This window comes from Diorhabda sublineata, chromosome 10, assembly GCF_026230105.1.
Source record: "Diorhabda sublineata isolate icDioSubl1.1 chromosome 10, icDioSubl1.1, whole genome shotgun sequence".
Classification (NCBI taxonomy): Eukaryota; Metazoa; Arthropoda; class Insecta; order Coleoptera; family Chrysomelidae; genus Diorhabda; species Diorhabda sublineata.
Genome location: NC_079483.1, coordinates 8,060,107 through 8,072,535, shown reverse-complemented (window position 1 = coordinate 8,072,535; position 12,429 = coordinate 8,060,107). Strand labels below are relative to the sequence as shown.

Below are 12,429 nucleotides of genomic sequence, written 5' to 3'. Positions count from 1 at the left end.
AAAGCAATAAATTGAATCTAAACAATTAGAAAAGGAATAAAACCGAATCTAAGCAATTGAAAAAACAAAAAACTGAATCTAAACAATTGAAAAAAGCAAAAAACAGAATCTATACAAGTGAAAAAAGCAATAAATTGAATCTAAACAATTAGAAAAGGCATAAAACCGAATCTAAGCAATTGAAAAAACAAAAAACTGAATCTAAACAATTGAAAAAAGCAAAAAACAGAATCTATACAAGTGAAAAAAGCAATAAATTGAATCTAAACAATTAGAAAAGGCATAAAACCGAATCTAAGCAATTGAAAAAACAAAAAACTGAATCTAAACAATTGAAAAAAGCAAAAAACAGAATCTATACAAGTGAAAAAAGCAATAAATTGAATCTAAACAATTAGAAAAGGCATAAAACCGAATCTAAGCAATTGAAAAAACAAAAAACTGAATCTAAACAATTGAAAAAAGCAAAAAACAGAATCTATACAAGTGAAAAAAGCAATAAATTGAATCTAAACAATTAGAAAAGGCATAAAACCGAATCTAAGCAATTGAAAAAACAAAAAACTGAATCTAAACAATTGAAAAAAGCAAAAAACAGAATCTATACAAGTGAAAAAAGCAATAAATTGAATCTAAACAATTAGAAAAGGCATAAAACCGAATCTAAGCAATTGAAAAAACAAAAAACTGAATCTAAACAATTGAAAAAAGCAAAAAACAGAATCTATACAAGTGAAAAAAGCAATAAATTGAATCTAAACAATTAGAAAAGGCATAAAACCGAATCTAAACAATTGAAAAAACAAAAAATTGATTCTAAACAATTGAAAAAAGTAAAAAACCGAATCTATACAAGTGAAAAAAGCAAAAAATTTAATGTGAAAAATTAAAAAAAAAGGAAAAAACTTGATGTAAACAATTGAAAAAAGCAAAAATCTGAATCTAAGCGATTGGAAAAGAAAAAGGCAAAATGTAAATTAGAGAAAAAAACCAAATCTAAACATATTTCAAATAACTGAAAACTGCAGATAAACAATTTAAGACAAAAAGCAAACATCTCGTTGATAACCAATTTAATTGGATTAATATGAAATAAAAGAGAATAAGACATTTTTGTGAGAAAAACAACAAAAAAATGACAAAAAATTAATGAAAACAAACTAAAAATCACCGAAATAAACTAAACAAAAAGTGAAGATCACTACAATCATTGACCAATAACAAACGTCTACTAAAACTAAATGTAAACATTCAAGAACTTCAAAAATAAGTGAAAAACATATTAGAAATCAAAACAAACTGTAAACTGTATATGAACAATTTAAAACAAAAAGCAAACATCTCGTCGAAAACCAATTCAAGTGGATTAATATGAAATAAAAGAGAATAAGACATTTTTGTGAGAAAAATGACAAAAAATTAATGAAAACAAACTAAAAATCACCGAAATCGACTAAACAAAAAGTGAAGATCACTACAATACATTGATCAAAAACAAACGTCTACTAAAACTAAATGTAAACATTCAAGAACTTCAAAAGTAAGTGAAAAATATATTAGAAATCAAAACAAACTGTAAACTGTACATGAACAATTTAAAACAAAAAGCAAACATCTCGTCGAAAACCAATTCAAGTGGATTAATATGAAATAAAAGAGAATAAGACATTTTTGTGAGAAAAATGACAAAAAATTAATGAAAACAAACTAAAAATCACCGAAATCGACTAAACAAAAAGTGAAGATCACTACAATACATTGATCAAAAACAAACGTCTACTAAAACTAAATGTAAACATTCAAGAACTTCAAAAGTAAGTGAAAAATATATTAGAAATCAAAACAAACTGTAAACTGTCCATAAACAATTTAAAACAAAAAAAAATAAAAGAGAATAAGACATTTTTGCAAGAAAAACAACAAAAAAATGACAAAAAATTAATGTAAACAAACTAAAAATCACCGAAATCGAGTAAACAAAAAGTCAACGTAAAACTAAATGTAAAAATTGAAAAAAAAAACTAGACATGTCAAGAATATAAAAAAAAGAAAACAAAATGAAACAAATGACATAACAAAAAAAGATAAAAAAAATTTATTATTAATAAAATATGAAACCAAATAATACAACGACGAAAATATATGATTAGAATAATTCTCAAATTTCTACAAATGTTCTTCATGCAGCTGAATAGTACTGCCACCATCACCAATGGTACCGTTTAACTGTTTGTACCATTTACCCATTTACGTTCTGAATGGTCCACGAAGAGTCACACATCCACCGAACTCGGTACTTACAACACAAATTTCGCTCCAATTCTTTTATGTTTTCGCGTTAGTGTCTATCGTCACTTTTGTAAAGACATTTTTCGTATACAGAATGTGGAAAGGAAAGTGATTTTTGAGCGTTTATTTGTTTTTTCTTATTTTTCTTATTTAATGATGGAATATTACGCCAAAAAGTGTTTGAAGACAAGTAAGATCGTCAAAGAGAGGACTTGCAATAAAAAATTTAAGGACGACAAAAGGAGTTACAAGAATAAATGGAGAAATCGTGAGTTTTTTTTATACAGAATGTCACGTTAATTTGATACTTTGTAAATGAGTGTGCGAAATTTGTTTGATTTATGAAATTCGGACTTTTTTATAGGTTAAAGCAATTATATTCACTTTTGAAAACGAAATTTTAAAAATTTAAAAGACGAAAAACAAAATTCAAGCAATTCGAAAAGCAAAAAAAAAGTTGGAACAGTTTTGGAAACAAACAATCGAAATTTTAAGAATTTAACAAGCAAAAAACAAAGTTTTAAAATGTCAACAACTGAATTAATACAATTTTATAAAGCAAACAACAAAATTTAAATAGTTTTAAAAAAGAAAAAAAAATTGATCGATTTTAGAAAGTTGAAACACAAATTCAACAATTTTAAAAAGAGAAAAACGGAATTCGATCAAATTCAAAAAGCTAGAAACAAAATTTTTGCAATCCAAAAAGCGATAAACAAAAATTCAAACAATTTTAAGAAGCAAACAACAAAATTTAAACAATTTTAAGAAGGAAAGAACAAAAGTCAAACAATTTTAAAAACAAATAAAATTCAAACAATTTTATGGAGCAAACAACAAAATTTAAACAATTTTAAGAAGAAAAGAACAAAATTCAAAAAATTTTGAAAGCAAAACAACAAAATTTAAACAATTTTAAGAAGGAAAGAACAAAATTCAAAAAATTTTGAAAGCAAAACAACAAAATTTTAACAATTTTAAGAAGGAAAGAACAAAATTCAAAAAATTTTGAAAGCAAAACAACAAAATTTAAACAATTTTAAGAAGGAAACAACAAAGTTCAAAAAATTTTGAAAGCAAAACAACAAAATTTTAACAATTTTAAGAAGGAAAGAACAAAAGTCAAACAATTTTAAGAAGCCATCAACAAAATTTAAACAATTTTAGGAAGGAAAGAACAAAATTCAAAAAATTTTGAAAGCAAAACAACAAAATTTTAACAAATTTAAGAAGGAAAGAACAAAATTCAAAAAATTTTGAAAGCAAAACAACAAAATTTAAACAATTTTAAGAAGGAAAGAACAAAATTCAAAAAATTTTGAAAGCAAAACAACAAAATTTAAACAATTTTAAGAAGGAAAGAACAAAATTCAAAAAATTTTGAAAGCAAAACAACAAAATTTAAACAATTTTAAGAAGGAAAGAACAAAGTTCAAAAAATTTTGAAAGCAGAACAACAAAATTTAAACAATTTTAAGAAGGAAAGAACAAAATTCAAACAATTTTAAGAAGCAAAGAACTACTCAAAATTCAAACAATAAAAAAAATCTTGATATCTGAGAAAGGAAACAGAAAAGTGAATAAGTGGAAAAGAAATAAAAACAGTGAACGAAACACGAAAAATTTAATCCTTAAACAACGTGAAAAAACAAAAAAAGAATCCAAAATTAAAACAAAATTTTAACAATGAAAAAACACTTTGAAAATGGACTAAATCAAAAACTTCATAGTTAAAAAAATGAAAATAAATGAATAGTAAACAAAAATAACAGAATTTCGACATCTTAAGCAAACAAAAAAGGAAACTAAACAACTAAAAAAGCAAAAAACGAAATTTTTAGAATGAAATAAGATGAGATATGAATGAAACCACAAAAAACAAACTTTTGCGAAAAACAATTGAAAACGCAGAGAAACAAAATTAAAACGGATTGAAAAAGCAAAAAACTAGATCTGAATAAGTAAATCCAAGCAATTCATAAATTCAAACTAAAAAAAAGAAATATTAACCGTTGAATGGAGTACACAAAGAAAATGTTGGAAATTGAAAAAATTAATGAAAAACAAACAAATGAGAAACGAAAAATAAACAAAATGACAATTAAAAATAAGAAAAAATTAGAAAATCTCAAGCAAAATGGTAACAAAATAACACATACAAAAAATTTAGTGAAACGTGAAACAAAAATATATATATAACTGCAAAAACAATTTTTAACTATTAAAAAAAAAGACGTGGAAAATGAAAAAACGAGACCTAGACAACTGCAATGAAAAATAAACAAAAAATAAAATTATGAATATCGACAAAACGCAAAAAAACAAATGAGAACAAAATAAAATTAAAACAAAAAAAAGCAACAAAATATTTCACCAACAAAATTAGTCATTTAAAAACAAGAAAAAAAAAAACGAAACATTTAAATGAACTACAACGAATAATAAAATTTTATAGTCCAATAAAAGAGCGTCTGCTACGATGCTACAAAACCTCATTAATCATCCCGGACAATTCTCACGTTATCAAAACACAACCCCCAACATTCATCTCCTATTTTTTTTGCATCTTAATACGTTAACAAAAAATTAATTTCGTTACGTAAAACCATAAAACCAAAATTTAAGGCTCCCGATATATCCGCACGTGTCTAAAAATACCTCGCACTCCGATCTAAAATTATATAAGTGTTTATGGTGGATCCACGAGTTTCTATTATTGAATCGTTGACTTATTCCAGTCGAAAAAAATAATATATATTGTAAGTTCTTTGTTTTACTAATATATTTATCGATTGAATTATTTATTTTGAACAACTGTCGAGTGAAATCATATTTGAAATATCATATTTTTGGAACGTTACGTCGTTCAAGGAATACGAAATGTCGTTATTGAATTGGTTGAAATGAGAAACGCGCATGCGCCAAAGAAACGGCTTCAGTATCTATGATATAAGTGTGATTTTATCTATTACGAATATAGTTTTCATATTATTATAAATTTTTGGTTACTTATAGGCCGAGTCCAGCTCTGTATATCCGCTTAATTATAGTCCGGTCAATATTTTCCTTATTATAATGTTTTTGGTTATCAATAAATTCACTTGAAAAGTAAAAATAGAATTCAAGCAATTACAAGGATCAAAAAATAACATTTGCGCAATTCCAAAAGCAAAAAAGCTAAATTTGAACAATTTTAAGATGAGAAGAAAAAAATTTAAGCGATGCGAAAAGCAAAAAACAAAATTCAAACAATTCTGAAAAGTAAACAACAAAATTTAAACAATTTTACAAGGCAAAAATCAAAATTTAAGCAATTCCAGAAATAAAAACTAAATTTAAACAATTTTAAGACGCGACAAACAAACTTTAAGCAATCCAAAAAGGAAAAAACAAATTTTAAACAATTTCAAAAGCAAAAACCAAAATACAAACAATTTTACGAAGAAAAATACAAAATTTAAACAATTTTGGAAGCAAAAAACAAAATTTAAGCAGTTTTAAGAAGCAAACAATAAAATTTAAACAATTTTACAAAGTGAACAACAAAATTTGAACAATTTTAAGACACGACAAACAAAATTTAGGCAATCCAAAAAGCAAAAAACCAAATTCAAACAATTCTGAAAAGTAAACAACAAAATGTAAACAATTTTACAAGGCAAAAAACAAAATTTAAGCAATTCCAGAAACAAAAACTAAATTTAAACAATTTTAAGACGCGACAAACAAACTTTAAGCAATCCAAAAAGGAAAAAACAAAATTTAAACAATTTTAAAAGCAAAAACCAAAATTTATTTAATGCAAAAAGCAAAAAAACAAAATTTGAACAATTTTAAGACGCGACAAACAAAATTTAAGCAATAAAAAAAGGAAAAAACAAAATTAAAACAGTTTTGAAAAGTAAAAAACAAAATTTAAACAATTTTACAAGGCAAAAAACAAAATTTAAGCAATTCCAGAAACAAAAACTAAATTTAAACAATTTTAAGACGGGACAAACAAACTTTAAGCAATCCAAAAAGGAAAAAACGAAATTTAAACAATTTTAAAAGCAAAAACCAAAATTTATTTAATGTAAAAAGCAAAAAAACAAAATTTGAACAATTTTAAGACGCGACAAACAAAATTTAAGCAATAAAAAAAGGAAAAAACAAAATTAAAACAATTTTGAAAAGTAAAAAACAAAATTTAAACAATTTTACAAGGCAAAAAACAAAATTTAAGCAGTTCAAACGAAAAACGAATTTTGAACAACTTTAAGAACAAAATTCAAACAATATTAAAAAGCAAACAACTAAAGTTAAACAATTTTAGGAAGCCAAAAATGGAATTTAAACAATTCAAAAAGCCAAAAGCAAAATATAAACAAATTTTTGGAGAAAACAACAAGAATTGATCAATTCTGAAAAGAAGAACCAAATTAAAACAATTAAACAAAGCAAACAACAAAATTTAAACAATTTTATAAAGCAAAACACAAAATTGTCTGGAAAGCAAAAATGAAAAAAGCAAAAAAAAAAGAAATTGCAAACACAAAATTTAAACGAATTTTTAAAGCTAAAATTACGACATTTAAACAATCCACAAAGCAAAAAACATAATTTGAACAATTTGGAAAAGCAAAAAACAAAATTAAAACTCCTCTCCAAGTCCAGCTCTGATCTTATCGAATCAGATGAATTATAGTCCAGTCAATATTTTTCAAAACAATCCTACTAATTACGTATTTTCATTATTATAAATTTTTCGATTACTATTAGACTGAGTCCGACTCTGAGCTTATTGAATCAGCTGAATTATAGTCCAGTCAATATGTGCAAAACTAGATTTTTATAATCAAAACATGTTTTTATTTGCAGTCGATAACATGGAAAGATGTCTGCTCTACATAGGCGGAGGGGCTGGAGCTTTGGCTCTAACGGGGGTGGCTGCAGCTTCAGCGTATTATCTAGCAAAAGGCTCAAATCCAGTCCCACAGAGACCATTGTTCCCTTTAGAAGCTCAATGTATAGAAGAAGAAGAAGTAAGTATATAAAAACCAAAGACCGAATCTATTCCTCAAAATTCATCACATTATTTTGATTAGAAACCGGTCTATTATTGATAAAAGGATTAATTTATTCATTGTCAACAGTAGAGACCTTGAAATATATCCGCGTTACATCACGTGACCCTCTGAATTAATGCCAACATTTTATAACGAGTTCAATTTTATTATTCCTATGAATCAATTCAAATAAGTTTACTGTTAAAAATAATTAGATTTAACTGATCGAAACGTAAAAAAATGCTCGTATTGATGACGTAGCTCTAGACAGGACAGTATTTAGAAAATAATCAAATATTTAATAGAAAATAAAATAAAATGTTCCTCAATCTGTAAATTCAAAAATTTGTGTGGCTAAGTGCTACTACATAAGCTTGTCCAGTAGCAAAGATGAGATATCATAATACACTAAACCGTGAATTTATTTGTCAGCCGATGTATCACGCACAAAAACGATTTTTAATAATAGAATTCGATTCCCAAGCAACATTTTCACAGTAAAATCGTCAATCATGATGAATCCGACAAAGACTATGGTACATTTCCATTAAATTAGGGTATTTTCAACATTTCTAAATGCTAAAAAACTAATTCAAAGATTCCACACAACAGTTTACCAATGCAAATCCAAATATGTATATTTTCTAAGGCTAAGTGCTACTACATAAGCTTGTCCATTACCCAAATGACGATAAAATAACATAATAAACCGTGCATTTTGTATTCAGTCGATCTTTTACTCCGAATATCAGTTTTTAATAGTAGAAAATGAAGAGGAATCGTTAATAATGATGAATCTGATCCACGATCCTCAAAGTTTATGAAAAAATCAAATTAATCCCATGTCCTGAAATGGTAGAAAACCGAATTTAAATATTTCATCCACCAATTCACCAATAAAAATTGAGAAATGTATATCTTCTAAGGCTAAGTGCTACTACATAAGCTTGTCCATTACCCAAATGACGATAAAATAACATAATAAACCGTGCATTTTGTATTCAGTCGATCTTTTACTCCGAATATCAGTTTTTAATAGTAGAAAATGAAGAGGAATCGTTAATAATGATGAATCTGATCCACGATCCTCAAAGTTTATGAAAAAATCAAATTAATCACACGTCCTGAAATGGTAGAAAACCGAATTTAAATATTTCATCCACCAATTCACCAATAAAAATTGAGAAATGTATATCTTCGAAGGCTAAGTGCTACTACATAAGCTTGTCCATTACCCAAATGACGATACAATAACATAATAAACCGTGCATTTTGTATTCAGTCGATCTTTTACTCCGAATATCAGTTTTTAATAGTAGAAAATGAAGAAGAATCGTTAATAATGATGAATCTGATCCACGATCCTCAAAGTTTATGAAAAAATCAAACTAATCTCACGTCCTGAAATGGTAGAAAACCGAATTTAAATATTTCATCCACCAATTCACCAATAAAAATTGAGAAATGTATATCTTCGAAGGCTAAGTGCTACTACATAAGCTTGTCCATTACCCAAATGACGATAAAATAACATAATAAACCGTGCATTTTGTATTCAGTCGATCTTTTACTCCGAATATCAGTTTTTAATAGTAGAAAATGAAGAGGAATCGTTAATAATGATGAATCTGATCCACGATCCTCAAAGTTTATGAAAAAATCAAATTAATCACACGTCCTGAAATGGTAGAAAACCGAATTTAAATATTTCATCCACCAATTCACCAATAAAAATTGAGAAATGTATATCTTCGAAGGCTAAGTGCTACTACATAAGCTTGTCCATTACCCAAATGACGATAAAATAACATAATAAACCGTGCATTTTGTATTCAGTCGATCTTTTACTCCGAATATCAGTTTTTAATGGTAGAAAATGAAGAAGAATCGTTAATAATGATGAATCTGATCCACGATCCTCAAAGTTTATGAAAAAATCAAACTAATCTCACGTCCTGAAATGGTAGATAACCGAATTTAAATATTTCATTCACCAATGAAAATTGAGAAATGTATATTTCGGAGGCTAAGTGCTACTACATAAGCTTGTCCAAACTATTTCCACGTTTTGAAGTACGAAAAAAAACGATTTCAAATATCCCATACATCAATTTATATATAATAATGAAAATCCAAAAATTGAAACAACGGTGTGTTCCATATGAAAAAAATAGTAATAACGTAATCATATAATGGTGGATTACCCTTTATATTACATTATAATTTAAAAAATACTAATTTTAACTTAAAAAAATTGCCCCAATTTTTCTAATTTATCCCTCATTTGAGATGACGTACTGTATATACACACACCATTCTGATAAAAACGAGTTGAATAAATAACAATTTTTGAGACACCCAGTATATGGTTGAATAATGGATATCTGATGATTGTAATCAGCTTTTTTCGTACAAATAAAGCTTGAAACAGATAAGATATATATATTTTTTTGTTTATTGCTATTCAATAAGGATTTTTTTCTTTTTTAACGAACCATTACGAGTTAATTTATAAATCAAAGCAAATGAAACGGTATTTTGAATAGCAGAAAATAAACAAATAATCGGAATAGAAGGACGACGCACACGCAAACACAACACGTTCAAATTAAAATAGTTTATATACAAAATATTATTTGAAGTTCAAAAAAATGGTTTTAAATTTAATTTTATTTACACAAACAACATCTTATAAATGCGAACTAAATGAATTCGTTATCGTATCTAACAAAATTTATTTATATACGAGGGGTCTACCATATTTTCTGTCATAAAAAATTAATATTTTTTTAGGTTAGGTTAGGATTCGTTTTCTTGATGCTTTTTTTTGTAACTTAACGTAAAATTGATAAAAGATGAGGTAGTGTCTGTTTGTTTGTAAATACTTTGTCTTTCAAATACAGGGTGTTTCTTATAAAAGTTAATTAACCATTATTTTCATTCGCTCTTGTATATAACAATAAAAAAAATAATTGTTTACATTCAAATATAGGGAATTTTCAATGGTTGATTACGTCCTTGTAGTACATTTATATATTATTATCTGAAAGGCCAGGGGCGGCTCATGGCCAATGGTTAACAATCCGTAACTTTCACAGGGACAACCTGTATAATCTAAATGTAGCAAAAATGAATTTTCTAATCGATTTTTTAACAAAAAGAATTTATTTAATTGGATAAAATTTATAGTTTACGAGATTTTTAGATCGTTATAAATATCGAGAAAACCGTTCGCCGTAAAGAGACATTCTGTAGAAAATTAACATAAATCGAAAATAATCACAATATTAGATTAGATTAGATAAGTTTTTTCAATGAATAATTACGCAGCATCATTTTTCCGTCATCTACTCGCCCCCGAATTTTTCGCAACGGGGACAACCTGTATAAAAAAATTAGGTTTCTAAGAAAATGAGCTTCGATTTAAAATAAAATTTATTAAAATCGGTGATAAATTTCAAATAAAAATTAACTATAAACTTTAAAGTACACAAAATATTTATAACGATTATTGAATTACCCTGTATATAAAATATATCGTACTAACTAGTACCGTTTATTCAAAAATAAAACGAGATACCTTATTGGTTGGAAGCTTTCGAGAGTGTGGGCATAAAAAATTTTTGATAATGTAATTATTATGTACTTGGACGCGTCCAGTTGATTTTCTAGCGTCGCGACGCTATACGTGACAAGCAAAACGTTTCATATAAAATTAGTACGTTCGTCGATCGCAGTGTATAGTGTAAATTTTATTCAATAATTTTTATTGAGTGAAGAAAATCGTATACAGTGTGTCCCAGAATTGTTATTACCACATTTTTCAATTTAGTCCTTTTCGATTATTGTATTATTTGCCTATAAAATTATTTACTACTGTATTACATCCTGTCATAAATGCTATAGATTTTTCGATTTTCTTGGTTGACGTCCTTGAGAAAAATAATCAGTTTTTAGTTAATTTTTGATTAACCTATGAGTCCTTCATCCTTTAACTTCTCGTTAATTATCTTTAACTTTTTTTTTTTCAAAAAAATTCATATTCAATTTCGAAATTAGAAGATTTAAAAAGAATAGTTAGTCACTGATGTCTAAATCTGGTTTATATAGTGGATTCTGTACATCCTCGATTTATATATATTTGTAAAATGACGCGTTTTGGTAATTTTTCGAAAAAATTCATATCATATTTCGAAATTAGAAGGTTTAAAAAGAATCGTTAGTCACTGGTGGCTAAATCTGGTTTATATAGTGGATTCTGTACATCCTCGATTTATATATATTTGTAAAATGACGCGTTTTGGTAATTTTTCGAAAAAATTCATATCATATTTCGAAATTAGAAGGTTTAAAAAGAATAGTTAGTCACTGATGTCTAAATCTGGTTTATATAGTGGATTCTGTACATCCTCGATTTATATATATTTGTAAAATGACGCGTTTTGGTAATTTTTCGAAAAAATTCATATCATATTTCGAAATTAGAAGGTTTAAAAAGAATCGTTAGTCACTGGTGGCTAAATCTGGTTTATATAGTGGATTCTGTACATCCTCGATTTATATATATTTGTAAAATGACGCGTTTTGGTAATTTTTCGAAAAAATTCATGATAAATCTCGAAATGAGAAGGTTTAAAAAGAATCGTTAGTCACTGGTGGCTAAATCTGGTTTATATAGTGGATTCGGTACATCCTCAATTTCATTATACTCGTAAAATGGCGCGTTTTGGTAATTTTTCGAATAAATTCATGATAAATTTCGAAATTTGAAGATTTAAAAAGAATCGTTAGTCACTGGTGACTAAATCTGGATTATATAGTGGATTCAGTACATCCTCAATTTTCATATATTCATAAAATGACGTTTTGTCTTCGTACTTTTCTCTTTCCCTATACTTACATAACCTCTAAACTAATCGAAAAGTGACATTTCCATTACATAACCTCGAAATTAATCCGAAATTTAAGTTAATTCAATTATTATAAAAGAAAATATTTTCTGGTAACGAATTTTTTGGCACAATTTCAACTTCGTCATCTTTATATTTATATAACATAAGATGATGAATATTTTCAATTCATTAACGTACAG

General features: G+C 26.5%; 1 protein-coding gene across 9 annotated transcripts in view; it reads left to right on the top strand.

The window, feature by feature from the left end:
- The window catches only part of LOC130449385 (long-chain-fatty-acid--CoA ligase 6), a 36,603-nt gene that overhangs the window by 10,521 nt on the left and 13,653 nt on the right, over positions 1-12,429 (top strand). For 2 of the 9 annotated variants that reach the window (XM_056787170.1, XM_056787171.1), the window contains exon 2: positions 7,150-7,313. In XM_056787170.1, coding sequence (XP_056643148.1) covers positions 7,150-7,313 — 164 coding nt within the window. Of the gene's footprint in view, positions 1-4,972; positions 5,049-7,149; positions 7,314-10,974; positions 11,145-12,429 lie in introns of those variants that run through there. The other 7 variants (XM_056787172.1, XM_056787174.1, XM_056787173.1 and 4 more) reach the window with 7 other exon arrangements.